General features: G+C 52.0%; 1 protein-coding gene and 1 pseudogene across 1 annotated transcript; one reads left to right on the forward strand and one right to left on the reverse strand.

Annotated features, from left to right (window-relative positions):
- Nucleotides 1–1,907: 1,907 nt before the first annotated feature.
- LOC141042936 (uncharacterized) lies at nucleotides 1,908–4,585 on the reverse strand (annotated as a pseudogene).
- Nucleotides 4,586–7,817: 3,232 nt separating this feature from the next.
- On the forward strand, nucleotides 7,818–10,231 carry LOC109770401 (sphinganine C4-monooxygenase 1-like). Its single transcript, XM_040402531.3, has 2 exons — nucleotides 7,818–8,419; nucleotides 9,479–10,231. The coding sequence occupies exons 1-2, from the start codon at nucleotides 8,183–8,185 to the stop codon at nucleotides 10,061–10,063; spliced, it is 822 nt and encodes a 273-aa protein (XP_040258465.1). The 5' UTR covers nucleotides 7,818–8,182; the 3' UTR covers nucleotides 10,064–10,231.
- The last annotated feature ends 6,764 nt before the right edge of the window (nucleotides 10,232–16,995 follow it).

Genomic DNA, 16,995 nt, shown 5'->3' on the forward strand with positions numbered 1-16,995 from the left:
GTCAGCGAGTTCTGTGTTTGCTACGTGACTGGTTTGGTATATTGAAAAGGGTGGGCATAGATTACAAAACCAACAGCCTCTTCCTAGCCCAGTGGTAGAAACACGGCGAAATAAGCGCCAGGTCGTGGGTTCGAGCCCCCGCTCGCGCATATTTTTTGGCCGCACGCATATTTTTTGGTAGCTTGGGTAGAGTAGCAAAATGGCCCACTTGTCAGCGAGTGGGTCGAGTGGCCCACTTGTCAGCGAGGTGTGCGTTTGATACCTGACTAGTTTGATGATTTTAAAAGAGATGGCATAGAGAAGAAGACCAGTAGCCTCTTCCTAGCCCACTGGTAGAAACCCAGTGGAATGAGCGCACGGTCGTGGGTTCGAGTCCCCGCTCACGCATATTTTTTTGCTCACAGTGAAATGGAGCGTGCCCATTTTCAGTTGAAGCAAAATTCAGTTAAAGCAACATCTTCAGTTCTGACCAAAACAACTCTGAAAACTATATGATCAGTCCAAAATATCCAGACATCATCATTTTGCACCAAAATTTAGTTAAAGCAACATCTTCATCATCACAACCAAAAACAACATCACTATTTTGCACCAACATCTCAATTCAGTTCAAAAAAACTTCAGGATCATTACAACATCATTTTGCATTACAACTTCAGGATCATCACAACCAACAGTTCTGACCAAAACTAAGAAAATGGCACCAAAACTACATCACTAGAGCAACTATGCATTTTGCTTCTCCATCACTAGAGCCATCATGATCACCAAAACTACATGATTTTCCCTGAAACATCATGATCAACCATCATCTGCCTCTCCATCACTACAACCAGGAACATGCATTTTGCTACTTGGAGAAAATTGTAGTACAAAAACTACATCAGGAACATGTAGTAATAGCATTAGCTCACCAAGGAGACCAAATTTACCTTCGCTACTCATCGTCATCGATACAAAAACAAGGAAATCTATGCCCACTCATGTTTTCCTCATCATCACTACAATATTGCAGCATAGTATGATCAGTCCGGTTTTCCTCATCCTCGCTCTCATGTCCATCGCTACCACCTTTCTTCTTTTCTTGATGCCTTCAACTGTTGCAGCATCAATGATCACACGTTCCCGGTCCCTTCGCACTCTGCTTTGCACTGGAACTTCCATAGAGTCATCATCAGCTTGCAACGGAACTTCCGTAGAGTCATCATCTTGGTATGTTAGTCCACCATCACCGGGGCCCTTTTCCACTTCAGTTTCAGTCACACTCCACAAGTGTCTGCTCAAAGTTTTGCACAACTCACCGTTTTCCGTGCAAAAGAGTGTCTGGCAGATAAAACACCATTGTTGCTTGTGTTGTTAGAATAAAGGGATCACTCTTATACCAGCACCTTGCAGTGTTGATGCTTTTGAAGTGGCCATCATATTTGACAAAAGAGTCTCTCTTCTTCTTGCTACCAAGCTCAAACCAGTTAGAGCAAAATAAGACAACCGAGCGATGGATGCCTCCACTAGAGTTGTATTGCAACTCTACGATGCTTCTCAACTGACCATAGAAGTCAATGATCTCACGGTCATGTGACCCCTCAGTGACGGTTCCACTATTCTGTGTCTTCCTTTTTTCCTCGCGGTCAATGGTGTGGTACCGGACACCGTCAGCAATGCATGCTAAATACACTCTCACTCGCTTATCCGGTAAGCAGGCCAAAGCAAATAGATCATCACTGACCTTCTTCTCCTCATGCAACTTTCCAATCTGCACAAATAAACCATTTAGCAAACAATGGTATTTAACAATTGGTGAATAACACATCAAACATCAAACATGTGGCTAAAGATCTCACATGATTCTTAAACCAATTAGCAAACCCCTTGGCAACCCTTTTATCAACATTGATCTTGCTTTCTTCCTAATTTAACTCTTCCTTGCATTTCCTGCAATGCAAACAAAACATGTGAATTAAAGCATTAGGCTGGTGCCAACCCAAGCAAAAAATATAATGAGTGCACAAGATATAACGTACTCGATATATGGTAGAACCTCGGTGCAATTGCTGAGCACATACCAAACCATCTTATCATACTCATCACCAGCCTCCAAGTATTGTGAGGCTCCAAGAAAGTTCACACCATGGTTGAAAATAGAGACATCACCACTTTGCGAATCAGACCGCTCTCTATTTCTGCCCGGCCGGTTCCATCTTGTTTCCACATCGCCAAAGTATCTAGAGCAAAAAGTCAAGCACTCGTCAACGACATATGCTTCAGCAATAGAACCTTCAGGTCTTGCCGTGTTTCGTACATAACGCTTACAAGTAAGCAGCCTTCTTTTGATTGGGTACATCCAACCGTATTGCACAGGGCCTCTAAGCATTGCCTCTTTTGGTAAGTGCACCGCCAAATGGACCATCACGGTGAAGAAAGCTGGAGGGGAAATCTTCTCGAGCTTGCAAAGAATAATTGGGATTTCTTTTTCAAGTCTTTCCAGGACAGTTAACTTGAGTGTTTTGCAGCACAGTTCTCTAAAGAAATTTCCCAGCTGAGCAACCGCTTCATATATATCCTTGTCCATGATTCCTCGGAGGCCCACCGGTAAAATCCTTTGGAGGAGGATGTGACAATCATGTGTTTTCAGTACTGAAAGCTTGAATCCATCAGAAGTAACACACTTTGCTAGGTTAGCAGCATAACCATCTGGAAATTTCACCGCTCTTAGGAATTCACAGAATGCAAGCTTTTGTTCTTTACTCATTGTATACCATGCTCGTGGCATTTCAAATGAATCTTCATCTTCATTGTGCTGTAGATGCAAATCTTCTCTTATGCCCATGTCCTCCAAATCAAGCCTAGAACTAACTGTGTCCTTTGTCTTCCCTTCAATGTTCAGAAATGTCCCTAGCAGATTCTCGCATATGTTTTTCTCAATGTGCATTACATCGAGATTATGCCTTAATTTCATATCAGCCCAGTATGGCAGGTCCCACAAACAAGACCTCCGGTCCCAACATTGACCTTCCTCATGCTTTCTTTTCTTCACAAGCTTTCCTGGTCTCACATCTTTCACCTTTTCAAGTTGCTGCTCTAGCTCTTCTTTAGTGAATTCAGGTGGCTTGTCACGGGTTTCATTCTCACCATTAAAATATTTGCTTCTTCGCCAGCGATGGTTTCGGGGAAGAAAGCGGCGGTGCCCAATATAGCAGATCTTGCTCCTTATTCTCTTTGAGCAAGGGTCTTTGTCACAATGCACACAGGCCTTATAACCTGCTGTGATCCTCCCAGACAGAGTGTGCAACACCGGGAAATCATGGATGGACCATATGATTGCAGCACGTAGATTGAACTTTTCTTCCGGACTCAAGGCATCGTATGTAGGTACACCAGTCCAGAGCTGGAGCAGTTCTTCTACGAGGGGCTCCATAAAGACATCAAAATCCTTTCCTGGAGACTCTGGACCCGGGATAAGCAACGACATCATGAAGTTGGACTGATCCATGCATGCCCATGGTGGCAGGTTGTACGGCACCACAAAAACTGGCCACATGCTATAAGACGTGCTCATGTTCCCATACGGATTAAAGCCATCTGTGGCAATGCCAAGTTTTATGTTCCTTGGATCTGCAGCAAAATCTAAATGTATACTGTCAAACTCTTTTCATGCCTCTCCGTCCGCTGGATGGCTCAGCTCATTGTCCACAGGTTGCCGCTTCAGCTTGTGTCATTGTACCTCCAGCGATGATTTCTTCAAGATAAACATCCGTTGCAGCCTTGGTATCAACGGAAAGTGCCTCAGTACCTTCTCTGGTATTGACTTCTTCCCATGAGCATCTTTCCACCTAGAGGCATTGCATTTTGGACAGTTGTCATGCTTTGCTAAATCCTTCCGAAACAAGACACAGTTATTTGGGCACACATGTATTGAAACATAACCTAGCCCCAGCCTGCGGATTATGCTCAATGCTTCATCATAAGATCTGGGAACACAGCTATCAGGGAATTGCAAGCTCAAAAGGCGGAGTATTGCGTTGAATGCAGCATTACTAATCCGGTAGAAAGACTTGATGTGGAGTAACTTCACGGTGAAGGTAAATCTTGAAAATTTACCCCCTTCATGAGCTGCGCGCTTGGCCTCCTCTAACACCTCAGCAAACAACGACTTCTCTCCATCAGCACGATCTTCAGCATCGTACAGATCCTTCAATAGGTCAGGAATCCTATCATCTTCATGCCCATCCTCTTCCTCCAAACCAGCATTATCTCGCAAAACCTTTTCCATGAAATCAAAGCCAGCATCACCACCACCCATCATATGAGGGGCCTGTGTATCAGCTTCAAAATGTTGAGGTTGTCCGTCTAAAGGTTCTCCATGATATATCCATCTATCATATGTGTTGGAAATCCCATTAAGAAGCAGATGATCTTCCACTCTTCCTTGAGCCATTCTTGAACGGTTGAGGCATTCGCAGCATGGGCAAAGAATGTGAGCATCTTTGGCAAAATTTGCCCGAACAAATGCCATGAAATCATCAACTCCTTTCATATGTTCTTTCGAAAACTTTCTAACTCCTTTTCTAACCCAGCTTCTATCCATCTGCCAAAGTCAACAAAGTGTTGCAACTTAGGAAAGCAATCTAAGTGCACCAACATTAATTAATGAAAATGGATGGCAGTAATGGCACCCAACTTTATATGCTAACTGCCTAACCACAACATTCAACTATTTCCAATTTCTCACTACTTTAGTCCAGTTCACATGGTTTACTGATTTCACATGGGAGCAATAAAAAGCAGTTCACAGGAATTACAGATTTCACATGGGAGAAAAGAAAAGCTAACAAAAACTTGCTGGTTCACAAAAAAACAGAGGTGGTTTACAAAGAACTATTGTGGTTAAACCACCAACAATAACAACATATGCTGCAACAAAGAACTATTGTGGTTAAACCACCAATAATAACAGCACTGTAAATTTACATGAATGACATTTCCAAGATTGCATCAAATCTACATCAATGAGATTTTTCCTAGTTTCCATCAAGTCTACATCAATATTGATGTTCTTTAACAGATTTGGGCTAAAATTTCAGAGGTGTAACATCAAATCTACATCAACTCCCTTCATATTTTCCAAGTTTACATCAAACCTACATAAACCTGAGGCTAGAACTTCAGAGGTGCAGATTCATTATTCATACAACAACACACACACACACACACACACACACATTATGACATCCACAAAAATAGTTACATTGCCCAATGCTCACAAATTCAGATCAGACAAATTCAGTTTAGGAGCAAAGTTCAAAGTTCTGGACAGTCCAAAGTTCTCTACATTCCTATGATCAGCTCAGACAAATTAAGAGTTATGGGTTATGTCTAAGTGTGTGTCAGATTCTCCTAACAGATCTACATCAAATCAATGACATCAACGGAGAGGAGAGGGGGGAGGAGAGGAGTGCATACGTGGGCGAGGTCTGCTTGCGGCGGCGGCGAGTCCCCCATGCTCGGCGAGCCTCTCCTTGCGTGGGCGTCGTTCCTACGCCCACCCCCACCACCGCAGGTAGCCCACGCCCCTGCTGGTCGCTCCGGCAGCCAGCCCCGCCTCCACCCCCGCCGGTTGCTTCCGCTGCCGGCCCCGCCCCCGCCGATTTCCTGTCGTGGACAAGGCGAGCGGCGAGGCTGTGGGCGAGGTCACCTGCGGCGAGGCCGTGGGTGAGGTCAACTACGGCGAGGCCGTTCCTGCCCACGCCCCTGCCCGCAGCCCGCCGCCACCTGGTCGGAAGACCTAGAAATTATTGGCTAAGTGTTGGCTCTGTCCGATCCTGGGAATAGGTCCCACTTGTCAATGACCTAGATTTGGCAAGAGACAGCCGCTGTTTTATATAATATACAGAGCCATTCCGCTAGATGGGCAGCAATCCCTCTCTAGCCCAGTGGTAGCGAACAAGTTAAACAGCGCGAGGTCATGGGTTCGAGTCCCCCCTCGCGCATCTTTTTTACTAACAAATTTAGGGCTCGGTCCCGCGTGTCAAGTGGGTCCCTCCTGTAAACGAGCTCTCGTTGAATATACTCATGTAAGCGAAAATGACAACTAAGCACTCCACATAGGCGAGACTATTGAGGTGGCCGCCTAATCATACAACTGCATTAAAACTCAAGTGTAACAACCATTCATATTGGTCGTAATTTGCTAGAAATGAGGCACGAACCAGGGCTGTCTTCTTTACGACCATTTCCTCTAATGAAATTATGACCTTTCTGACCAGAATGGTCGTTATGGGTTAGGGTTTAGAGCCCCCGAACAGCTTTTGACCAATTGGTCTAAAATGGTCATAAATTTATGACTAATTCTTCCAGGGTCACTGACAGAAGGTCACAAGTTGACATATTTCTTGTAGTGTGTGCAGGTTCAAGATTGCCCTCAGGCTTGCCCTTGGTGGCATCATAGCAGTACATGGTCTGGAACCAGTAAACTGCTCTCGTGCGCCACCTCTTATATTGCACGCTCTTAAGTAGTAGGCGGCTTCATATGCGCAACAAAACCACTTGGAGCAAATTGTCTATAATCAGGTTTTTGGATTGTTGAGTATATGAGCAAATTACTAGAAGATTTAATCCGAATAAACACAGAGTAAGTCATGACGGCAATAACAGAGATTAAACTAATCATGTGGACTAGCATAGTAGATGAACAGATCGAATCTAGGGCACATACTAGAAACATGAATTCTACCACAATCTCGAGCAGGAAGGACAGAATCACATACGGTGCAACGGGAGCAGCAGCACCGTTGACGTTGAGGTTGTCGCCCATGTCGTTGAGGAAGAGGTTGCCGAGGTCGGGGAAGAAGTCGTCGTCGGAGAAGTCCTAGCTGCCAGCAGTCGCGCGAGTGCGCTCCCCAAAAACCTGATCGCCCCCTCCCGTACAGGATCACGAGAGGCGGGGTTCCGGAGGCCTGCTCTCCCTTCTCTCGGTGCACGCCGAAAGGAGGGATGGAGAAGACTTGCGTGGCGGCGCAATGATCTGGAACGGTGGTGCGAAACCATACGATGCGGCGGCGGCTAGGGTAGACGTCTGACTGACTATATCGTGCGGGCCGGGTAGGTCGTGGGAGTAAACCCGACGTCCGAGTCGCGATCCAAAAGAATCGAAAACGATTCAGTAATTAACGCGTCCGTTAATTATTAATTAATGATTCGTTTATTTTCCCGAGTAGCAAAAATATGGACAATGTGTATAGCTCTGTCCTCGGCTCAATCCCGCAACCCGCGGCGCGGCGCGGCTCGTAGTACCGAGGCGTGGCGAGGCGAGCGAGGAGGAAGAACGCGTGTGTAGGTCTCCTCTTCTCAATGTCATACAAGTGATAGAAGAGCTTACTTTATAAAGAAATGCAAGTCTCACTTAACTTTTGGAATGAGACTAAACTTTAGTCTCACTCACACCATTCATATGTGTGCATTTCAGAATTTTAGTTCGGCTTTGAGCCAAAGGCACACTAGCAAATTCCAACAGTGGCCATATGCAAATATATGGTTCTCCGCATATATTATTTGCGCTTTTGCATTGACAAACGACTTGGCCACTCTTGGCGTCTGTACATTTCCATTTTCCAAATGGACTAATGCCGAAATAGCCCACAGCTTTGCTAGAAACGACAACACGGTAAAAGCCAGTTGGCTTTAACATGAGAAAAAGCGCGAGACAAGGAAACGGCAACAGCAATCAAATTAAGCTTGGCCGAGTCTTGGAGTTATCGACCTGCGCCTTGTTAAGTGGACAATTTCTTGTTGCGCTCCCAGGGCTTCGCCACCATATATAGAACAGGTCAAGGCGCGTCAACAGATGATCAGAAGATCCGGATCCTAGACGTGAAGGGTTTCATTTCTGACCGAGACACCAACGTCGTTCAGCATACGGCTGTCCCTTTCCTCGAGCTATTTTCTCACGTCTCTGTCCCCTTGGTGTCGCGCGGAGGTCATCCTTCTCCTTGAGCACCCTCGGTCGCCTATATAAACCTGGCGAGCAAGGCGAGTCCGATATCTCTCACTACTGTCGCACACTCGCACTAGCAAGCTAGCACGACGCACGTAGGCCAGGCTGCAAGCTACACAGACCGGCTAGCGGGCGGTATAAACAGAGCCAGGCTAGCTGTGGGTCGCGTGGTACGTACGGACGCGCTTTGCCATGGGGTTCATAGCCATCGGCGGCGAGGAGCTCTTGGTGACGCTTGCGCCGGTGGCCGTGTACTGGCTCTACTCCGGGATGTACGAGGTGCTGGGGAGCAGCAAGGCCCTGGCCAAGTACAGGCTTCACTCGAGGAGGGACGAGGAGACCAAGAACATGGCGTCCAAGAAGGACGTGGTCAAGGGCGTGCTCCTGCAGCAGGCCATCCAGGCTGCCATCTCACTTGCTGTGCTCAAGGTTAGTCTCGAGTGCGTCTGAGCTGCATTGCACACACACGCTTAGACTGTATGTATATATATTTGCATATCACCTTGAATTCATGTCTTCGTCTTCTTGTTTTACATGATTTGGTCACTCAAGAAAAGAAAACCACCAAACCCTTAATTTTTTAAAAGAGAAGTATCATCGACATGTTCCGTGTGTGTATGTGGTCTCCCGTCTTCGGAAAAATCTTACACTAATAAGTATAGTTAACATCATTTCAAATGAAGGTACCTCTTTAATTTTTCCAACGAAAAGGAAGGTAAAATGAAGGCATGTACTTCTTGTAGGTGCATGGTTTCTTATTCCGAAGTGCAAGTAATGCTAAGAGACAAGAGCCCGCCTCCCCACAAAATAGATTCTCAAAGTTTTGTCTTGAAGTTTCACCAAATTTATACAAAAAATAAAATGGACTATGAATACATTTTCCATGATGAATCTGTCAATAGTTATCTGGTATTAACACTTCAGAAAAAATTGAGGTGGTCTATTTTACGTGAAGGAGGGAGTACTAGTGAGTTGAGCATTTTCCAGAGATGTATACAACTTTCTCAATTATTTCTTCCTTCGGGGAGATCTACTACATGAAGGAGGGAGTACTATCTCGTGCTCTACCGGTGTATATCCCGAAGTTCAGTGCGTTAAAAACCGCACAAAATTCCACACCAAAAATAAAAGCGGTTCGCACTACTCCACTGTGGTAAGTAGCTCGCTCCCCTGACACGCGCTCATACAAAATGCTGGAGATGAAGAATCAACTGCAGCGAATGCCATATTGGCAGCCACCCGTGTCAAGTCCCGTCCACTTTGTGATGCATGCATGCACACGCGGCCTGTTCAGCATTCCTCGCCGACCGACAGGTCCGACACAAACATGCATGGGCTGAACCAGCCGCTCATTTACGAGCTTGTGCATTCCGCCTGCGTACGGAACTCTCGTAGAGTAGTCTAGTCACGATTACTACTCGCCGAATACGTATTAATCTGTTCTTGTAGAACTATACGTATTACTAATAGATGTTCTTGTATATTCAGCTGACAGGGGGTGAGCAAGACGGCGGCATCGACGTCAAGTCCGGTGGGCGGGTCCAGCCGTCGACGGCGGCGGCGTCGTTCCTGGACACGGCCGCGAGGTTCGCCGTGGCCATGGTGGTGCTGGACGCGTGGCAGTACTTCATGCACCGGGTGATGCACTCGAGCCGGTACATGTACCGGCGGTTCCACTCGTGGCACCACCGCGTCGTCGCGCCATACGCGTTCGCGGCGCAGTACAACCACCCGGTGGACGGCGTGCTCACGGAGACGCTGTCGGGCGCGGCCGCCTTCCTGGCCTCCGGGATGGGCCCGCGCGCCGCCGCGGCCTTCTTCATGTTCGCCACCGTGAAGGGGATAGACGACCACTGCGGGGTGCTGGTGCCGTGGAACCCGCTCCACGCCGTCTTCCGTGACAACAACACGGCGTACCACGACGTGCACCACCAGCTCGGCGGCGGCCGGCGCAACTTCTCGCAGCCCTTCTTCGTGATCTGGGACCGGCTGTTGGGCACGTACGCGGGCTACACCGTGGAGGAGCGCCATGGTGGCGGGCTTCAGGTCAAGATCACTAAAGATCACGCGTAGCATACTACGTACGCAGTTGCGCTTATTGTACGCCTCGTGCAGTCTAGGGCTGGTCTATGGTTTTACATGTAGCTTAGGTATCCATCCAAATACCTCATATTTTATCTCCTAGTTTCATACAAATCATGCAAAAGTTTTTACATGTAGTCTAAACTAAGTTTTGTCGTTGGAGATGTCTACGACGTTCATGCCGGGCGCCGGGTAGATGGGCGCGTAGGAGGGCTCCGGCTCCTCATCCATAGCCGCACGCATCTCGTCGACGTCCGCTCCATCTCCGCCTCCTGCAGACGACGCCGTTTGGCCTCCGCCGCCGATTCCCATAGGAGGAAATCAAGGATCGTCTGCTGCTTCGCCTGTAGATCCACGGCCCAGTGTCCCCCACGTCCTCCCCTCCTCCACCACCACCTCCTCCTCCTCCCTGTCCTTGTGCTCCTCCTCCTCCTCCGGATCTACCACATTAAGAGGTAGGACCGTGGCTATCTGGGCTTCGTGCCTTGCCAGGTCCTGCTCAAGGTGTTGCAGCCAGCGCTCAAGCATTAGATTAGTTGACTGGCGGCGTGGGAGCATAGCTACTACCAAAAAGTGGCGGACGGCGAGGGGAAAGTGGCGGCGGCGGCGAACGGGAGGGGGGAATGTGGATTGGTAGGGTTTCGGTGCCATCGGTTGGCTTAAATATTCTGGCTAGGGCACTACGCGGCCCGCTGGAGCGGCGCCACGCGGCGACGGAGGAGACGTCCGTCCTACCGCCGGGTTTTCGCGCGATTTCCTGTGGGACCCATCGTCGGTCTGACGTGGCGGACGCGCCCGAGGCCCCCTATCCGCTTAAATTTAGGCTGAATATGAGGGGTGCCGGTTAGCCTGGTCATTCGAGGCCCGTTTAAGAAGACCGTCTAGGTCTTTTTTTTTGACCGTCAAATGACCGCCCGCCTGGGCGTTTGAGACAAGTTTAAGATGTCCGGCTGTAGATGCATTTATAACACATCCTATGTTAAATTGTGTGCGCTCTATAAATTTTGAGGCGTGTGTAAATAGAAGGACTATGTGAGATCGCGCACGATTGGCTTATCTGAATAGTATGTGACTAGCGCGGAGAAGCGCAGCGCACGCCACGCCCGTGATCATTTATGTCTGTATTTTACCGAAATAAGCAACAAAACGACATGTATTAAGTGATAAAATAAAATGAAGAGGAGAACATGAATTCTATCTTCACCCCATGATCAGTGTAGGCACGTAACCAACATTAAATTATTTAACAAATTAAGAAAACCGGCTGGCCTATTAGAGCAACTCTAGTGGGGCGACCCATTTTGTCCGCTGGCGTCCGCTTGGGTCGACGCGGACACAAAAGGCGGCCCAACACACCGACCCAAATGAACGCGCGTCCGCTTGGCGTCCGCATGGCGATCCATTCCCGGCCCAATTTTGAGCCGGATTTGCGTCGACGCGGACACGAGATGGACGTGCACGCGCGCCTACTCCTCTCCCCGGGCCCGCCGGCCGGTGGCAGCCACCACCATTTCCCTCCATTTCGCCCAAAAACCCTCCTGCCCGCGCGCTCCCGCCCCACACCCGCCATGGACGACGACCTCGACCTCGACGCCGCCGCCGGCCTCGCCTCCCTCGCCTCGTCTGGCATGACGACCGGCCCCTCCGGTAAAGGCAAGCCTCGTGCCCCACGGAAGACCGCCTCCGCACCCAAGCCAAAGAAGGCGCTGACGCCCGAACAACGGGCAATGGAGTCGGCCAAGAGGAAGGGCTGGAGGCACTCCGCGGACACGAGGGATGAAGCCATCGCGGCTGCCGCCGCCGCCGCGCAGCAGGATGTCACTAACGCCCGCGTCGCGGCGGGAACGAGGGAGGCGCTCTATATGCTAGGGTTAAACCCTAGCCAGCACGACCTCGTCAACGCCGCCGTCGCCGCGGCTAGCGCCGGCTCATCGGCGTTCCCTCGGATGGTGCTGCCCGTCTCTCCCCGCGCGTCGGCTTGCACCCCGATGCCCGGCTTCCACGTGTACCCGCAGACCTCCCGCCTCCCCGGGGAGTGCTCGCCCGACGTGAGCGTGGTGGCGCCTTCCACGCCCGCGCCCATCGACCTCAACACCACACTGGTGGCCGGTGGCTCGTCATCCGGAGGCGCGAGGAAAAGCATGCGGCAGATGCCGGATGGCGTGCTCCCGGATGACCGCAACCTATTCAACGGAATGCCGGCCGCCGACGACGAGGACTACATGCAGAACCTCATCTTCGAGGGCGGTGCGTCGGCCGCTGGCTACGATCCCGACGAGACACAAAGCCAGGACGGTCGCGGGGCGTTCACGCCGGCCGCTGGCTATGATCCCGATTAGGCGGCCTTCATGCGTGATCAGGTCGGCATGGACCTGGACGGCTTCTGTCGGATTTCGGGTTCCGGCAAAACCCTTGAGGTTCGAACACTGGGGTGCGCATGAAGATTTCCCCCTACCTAATCACGCCCTCAACCTCACCGCGATCTCAAGGCCTAGCTCGACGAACTCGCAACACAAGAGACACGAGATTTATACTGGTTTGGGCCACCGTTGTGGTGTAATACCGTACTCCAGTGTGGTGTGGTGGATTGCCTCTTGGGCTAAGGATGAACAATACAAGGGGAAGAACAGCCTCCTGAGAAGAGGTGTTCTTGTGCTAGGTGAACTTGTGTGGGTGAGGATGATCAGAATCTCCCTTTCCACTGTGGTGGCTAGTCCTATTTATAGAGGCCCTGGTCCCCTCCCCAAATATTGAGCGGGAAGGGAGCCAACAACGGCCAAATTCGAAGGGGGACATCTAGTACAAGCTATCCTGACTAAAGGTGGTCTTCGCCTACCAAAGGCTCTGGTGGTGACGCTGTCTTGGGCTCCATGGTGACCTCCGTCCTGCCGTCCTGCTGGCCTTGGTATTGTTGCACCGATATGGAAACCTTTGCATGATGCCTCGGTACTCCTCGCCTGCGCTTGCCTCCTTAGCACCAAAGAGGAAACGAGGACACTGTGCACGGTGTCGCCCGCCTGGCCTTGGTCGTCATGGCTTGCGTCATTGGAACCTCGCGAGGTTCGCCTTGCATTGATCTCTCCGCCCCTCCCGAGCTAGCCTGGTGAGGCCGCTCCCGAGGAGGTCTTGCGTCGTCCGCCTCGCGAGGCTTGGCCCCTCGCAAGGGTCTTGAGTGTTTGTTGGTGAAGACGGACCGTACTGGGCCGCGAGTGGAGCCACGCCGTGGGCCGCAGGCAGGCAAGTCTGGGGACCCCCGTTCCCAGAACGCCGACAGTAGCCCCCGGCCCCAAGGCGCGCTCGGACTTGGCTTCGAGGCGAAGCCAAAGGGCAAGTGCAGAGCGCCGCGGGCCCCAACAGCCTACGGCCTTGGTCGACGCGTGGCGATTGATTGGACGTGGACGTCTCCACTTCCCCATGCTGCCTCAGCAACTGCCCGACTTGATGAGTCCCTGCTGCATGCAAAAAGGCTTATCATTACCTGCGATCGTGGAGGTCGACGGTTGGCCTCCTCCTGCTATAAATGGGGGGGGGGGGCAGAGCCCCCGTCGCCCATCTCTTCCTGCTCCGCTCGCTTCTTCTCCCTTGCTCCATTGCTAGCAGCGACCCCCATGGTGCCTACGAAGAGGTTCTCGGCCGCGGAGAAGGGGAAGGCTCGTCAAGAGGGGCCCGACTCCCCGCCACCCAAGCGTGGGCGCGGCCGTCCCCGTAGGCACGCCGCGACCCCCGCCGCGGTTCCTTACCGCCGCGGTGGTGCCTCTTCTCGTGGTGGGGCTTGCCCAGATCGTGGCAGCCCCGTTGATGAGGGGAGGCACGCCATGGTCGCACGGCCTCCTCGGCCGTGCATTCACTCGGCGGAGGTGCTGCCAGAGTTCGTGGTGTGGTCGGACAACCCTGCCGGCAACTGGCTTCAGCTCCCGTGCTTCTTCGCCGACGAGCTGCCGGCCGCAGGTCCAGGCGGGCTCTGGCTGCAGGCGGACGACTGCTGTAGCAAAGCTTCCTTGGTCGCGGTCGAGGCTTCCGTCGCGGGCAATGCTGCCCTGGCCCGCGGCTGGCAAACGTTTGCCCGCGCGCGTGGCCTGGGCAGGCGGTGCACCCTCCACTTTAAGTACGACGACAACGTGACCCTCTACGTGAGGGTGTTCGGAGAAGATGGCCGCCGCGTCGGGTGCTGCCCCGAGGACAACGACGGCGACGAGGTGCTTGGCCTTGGCGATGGTCGGGATGAGGGTGAGGACGATCTCGCGCCCAGCTACGACGGTTCTCCCTCCAGCGACAGCTCCAGCAGCGGCGGCTACGACCAGCCGCCGCGCTCACTTCGAAGGTGGCAGCGGGTCGTCTCGCCGCCGCGCCCCAGTGAAGCGCGAGGAAGGGTCCGACTGAGCTCGGGGGAGTGCTATGGGTCCGTCCTCGCGAGCTGCTGGAGGGGCACGCGCCGCCTTTGTTTTATTCTTTGTTTCCTTCCTGCATGGAGAGAGACAAGTATGGGGCCCTGTGGGGGCGTGCAACAAACTATGATTTCCAAATTGTTATGTTGTGTTTATCGTTTCCGTGCCGTGTCGCAATATCGATGTTTTATATAGGCACATAGGAATAACTTAGCTTGACACGCTTGAAGTAGTTTCCGCCTCACGAGGCACGCGTTTCTCAGTACCTGGCGAGGAGGAACTGCAAAAATTTTTAGGAGACCCGAGCCCTGGTCGCAGGCGTCTCTGGCCACGGCCCAGCGCCTCATATCGCGGTATCCGAGGGGCACGGATTGGGAGAGGTGCGCCAGCTTGTGGCTCGAACAAGGGTGCCTCGTGAAAAACAGACAAGACGCTCATGAGGGCACGAGGGCACCTGCCAGCCCCCTCGCGAGGGACGCGAGAGAGGGTACAGGTCAAACAAAGGACGGAAGGCAGAAACAGAGGCAGAAGTTGATGGAACAAGATCAGCAAGTAACACCAGAAAGAAAATTTTGATTAAAGAGGGGCAAGCCAACTACGGAAAGCAAATGAAAAGCCGCGTCCGGCACCTAGTCTAGTCTTCTTGTCTTCTCACCAGCGCGGAGCTAAGTGCTGCCACTAGGACGTGGGAGGAAGCCCCAGAGGCCCGAGGGCGGCACTCCTGAGACTCCGGGGCGTGTACAGCCCCATTCATTATTACGTGAGAGTGTCACGAGCGGAGACCTTCACGGGCACGGGGCCTTCTTCACAGGCGTTGGGCCTTTCTTCATGGAAGAACTTCCGGAGGTGCTGGATGTTCCAGGCGTTCTGGACGGGTACCCCGTCCTGCGTCTCCAGGCGCGCAGCGCCAGGCCTGGAGACGTGGGCAACCCTAAACGGGCCCTCCCACATGGGTGAGAGCTTATGCAGCCCTTCCCTGGAGAGCACCCGCCATAGGACGAGGTCACCCACCTCGAGCGTCCTTGGAGCGGACGCTGCGACAGTGGTACCGTCGTAGCACCTGCTAATATCTTGCCGCCCGTAGCATGGCTTCACGGCGGCGTTCCTCCCCCAGCACGAGGTCCATCCCCCGCATGGCGTCCCACTGCGCCTCATCAAACGCCAGGACCCGCGCGGAGCGATGCTTAACCTCGTGAGGGAGAACCGCCTCTGCTCCATAGACGAGGAAGAATGGGGTCTCGCCCGTTGGCTTGGTGGCGGGGGTGCGGATGGACCACAACACAGACTGGAGCTCGTCGTGCCAGCCCCTGCCGCAAGCCTCGAGCTTCTTCTTGAAGTTCCTGGTCTTGAGGCCTCTCAGGACCTCTGCGTTGGCGCGTTCGGCCTGGCCATTGCTCCGGGGGTGCGCCATCAAAGCGTAGCAGATCTGTGTTCCAAGGTTAGCACAATACGTCTTGAAGAGATTACTAGTGAACTGCGAGCCGTTGTCGGTGATGATGTGGTTGGGGACCCCAAACCGGCTCACGAGACCTTTGATGAACTTGACCGCGGAGCCGGCCGGGATGGTGCGGACGGCTTCTACCTCCGCCCACTTGGTGAACTTGTCGATGGCAACGTAGAGGTAGCGGTAGCCCCCAGGCGCTCGAGGGAAGGGCCCAAGATATCCATCCCCCAGACCGCCAATGGCCACGAGAGTGGGATGGTCTGGAGGCCCTGAGCCGGCTGATGGATCTGCTTGGCATGGAACTAGCAGGCCTCGCAAGACTTCACCAGCTCAGTCACGTCGTTGAGTGCCGTAGGCCAGTAGAATCCGCTGCGAAACACCTTGCCGACGAGGGTCTGTGACGACGAGTGGTGCCCGCAGTCCCCGCCGTGTATGTCGGCCAGCAGCTCTTTCCCCTACTCCCTGGAGATGCAACGCAGGGAAACGTCATTTGGTCGTTTCCTGTATAACTCACCGTCCTAGACGCCGTATGTCGTGGCCTGTCGGGCCACACGCTCCGCGTCCTCCTCCTTCTCCGTCAGCATCCCTTGCATCAGATATTCCTTTAATTCCCTGGTCCAGCACCCCTCCTGAGGCTCGAGCGCCAAGAGTAAGCGTGCTCCCGAGGTCGGGCCTGAAAGTGCTAGTTATCGACTAGAGGGGGGTGAATAGGCGATTTTTATGAAAGTCTTCAAAACACGAGAGTTTCGAAGACAAACAATAGAAATGAACCTATTGATATGCAGCGGAAGGTAGACTACACTAAGCAAGCCATAGTCAAGTATGCAATGAAGTGAAAGCACGAAGACTAATAGCAGCTAGGTAGTAAAGATCAGGATGGAAGATAGTATGAAGCCAAACAACGATAGTAGTCACACAGTGAAGACAAATAGGTAATGCAAACAGGCAATGACTTCACGAAGACAAACTGTAAATAAAGAGAGGGAGACGATAGAACCAGTTGCTTGGCGAAGACAAGGATTTGTTGGACCAGTTCTAGTTGCTGTGACAACTGTACGTCTGGTTAGGGAGGCTGAGATTTAACTCAGAAGACC

This window comes from Aegilops tauschii, chromosome 3, assembly GCF_002575655.3.
Source record: "Aegilops tauschii subsp. strangulata cultivar AL8/78 chromosome 3, Aet v6.0, whole genome shotgun sequence".
Classification (NCBI taxonomy): domain Eukaryota; kingdom Viridiplantae; phylum Streptophyta; class Magnoliopsida; order Poales; family Poaceae; genus Aegilops; species Aegilops tauschii.

Bases quoted from the DNA above. Each gene is read 5' to 3' on its own strand.
- LOC109770401 (XM_040402531.3), top strand. From the start codon at position 8,183: ATGGGGTTCATAGCCATCGGCGGCGAGGAGCTCTTGGTGACGCTTGCG. The intron at 8,420-9,478 runs GTTAGTCTCGAG...TTGTATATTCAG, and splicing joins TCTCACTTGCTGTGCTCAAG to CTGACAGGGGGTGAGCAAGA.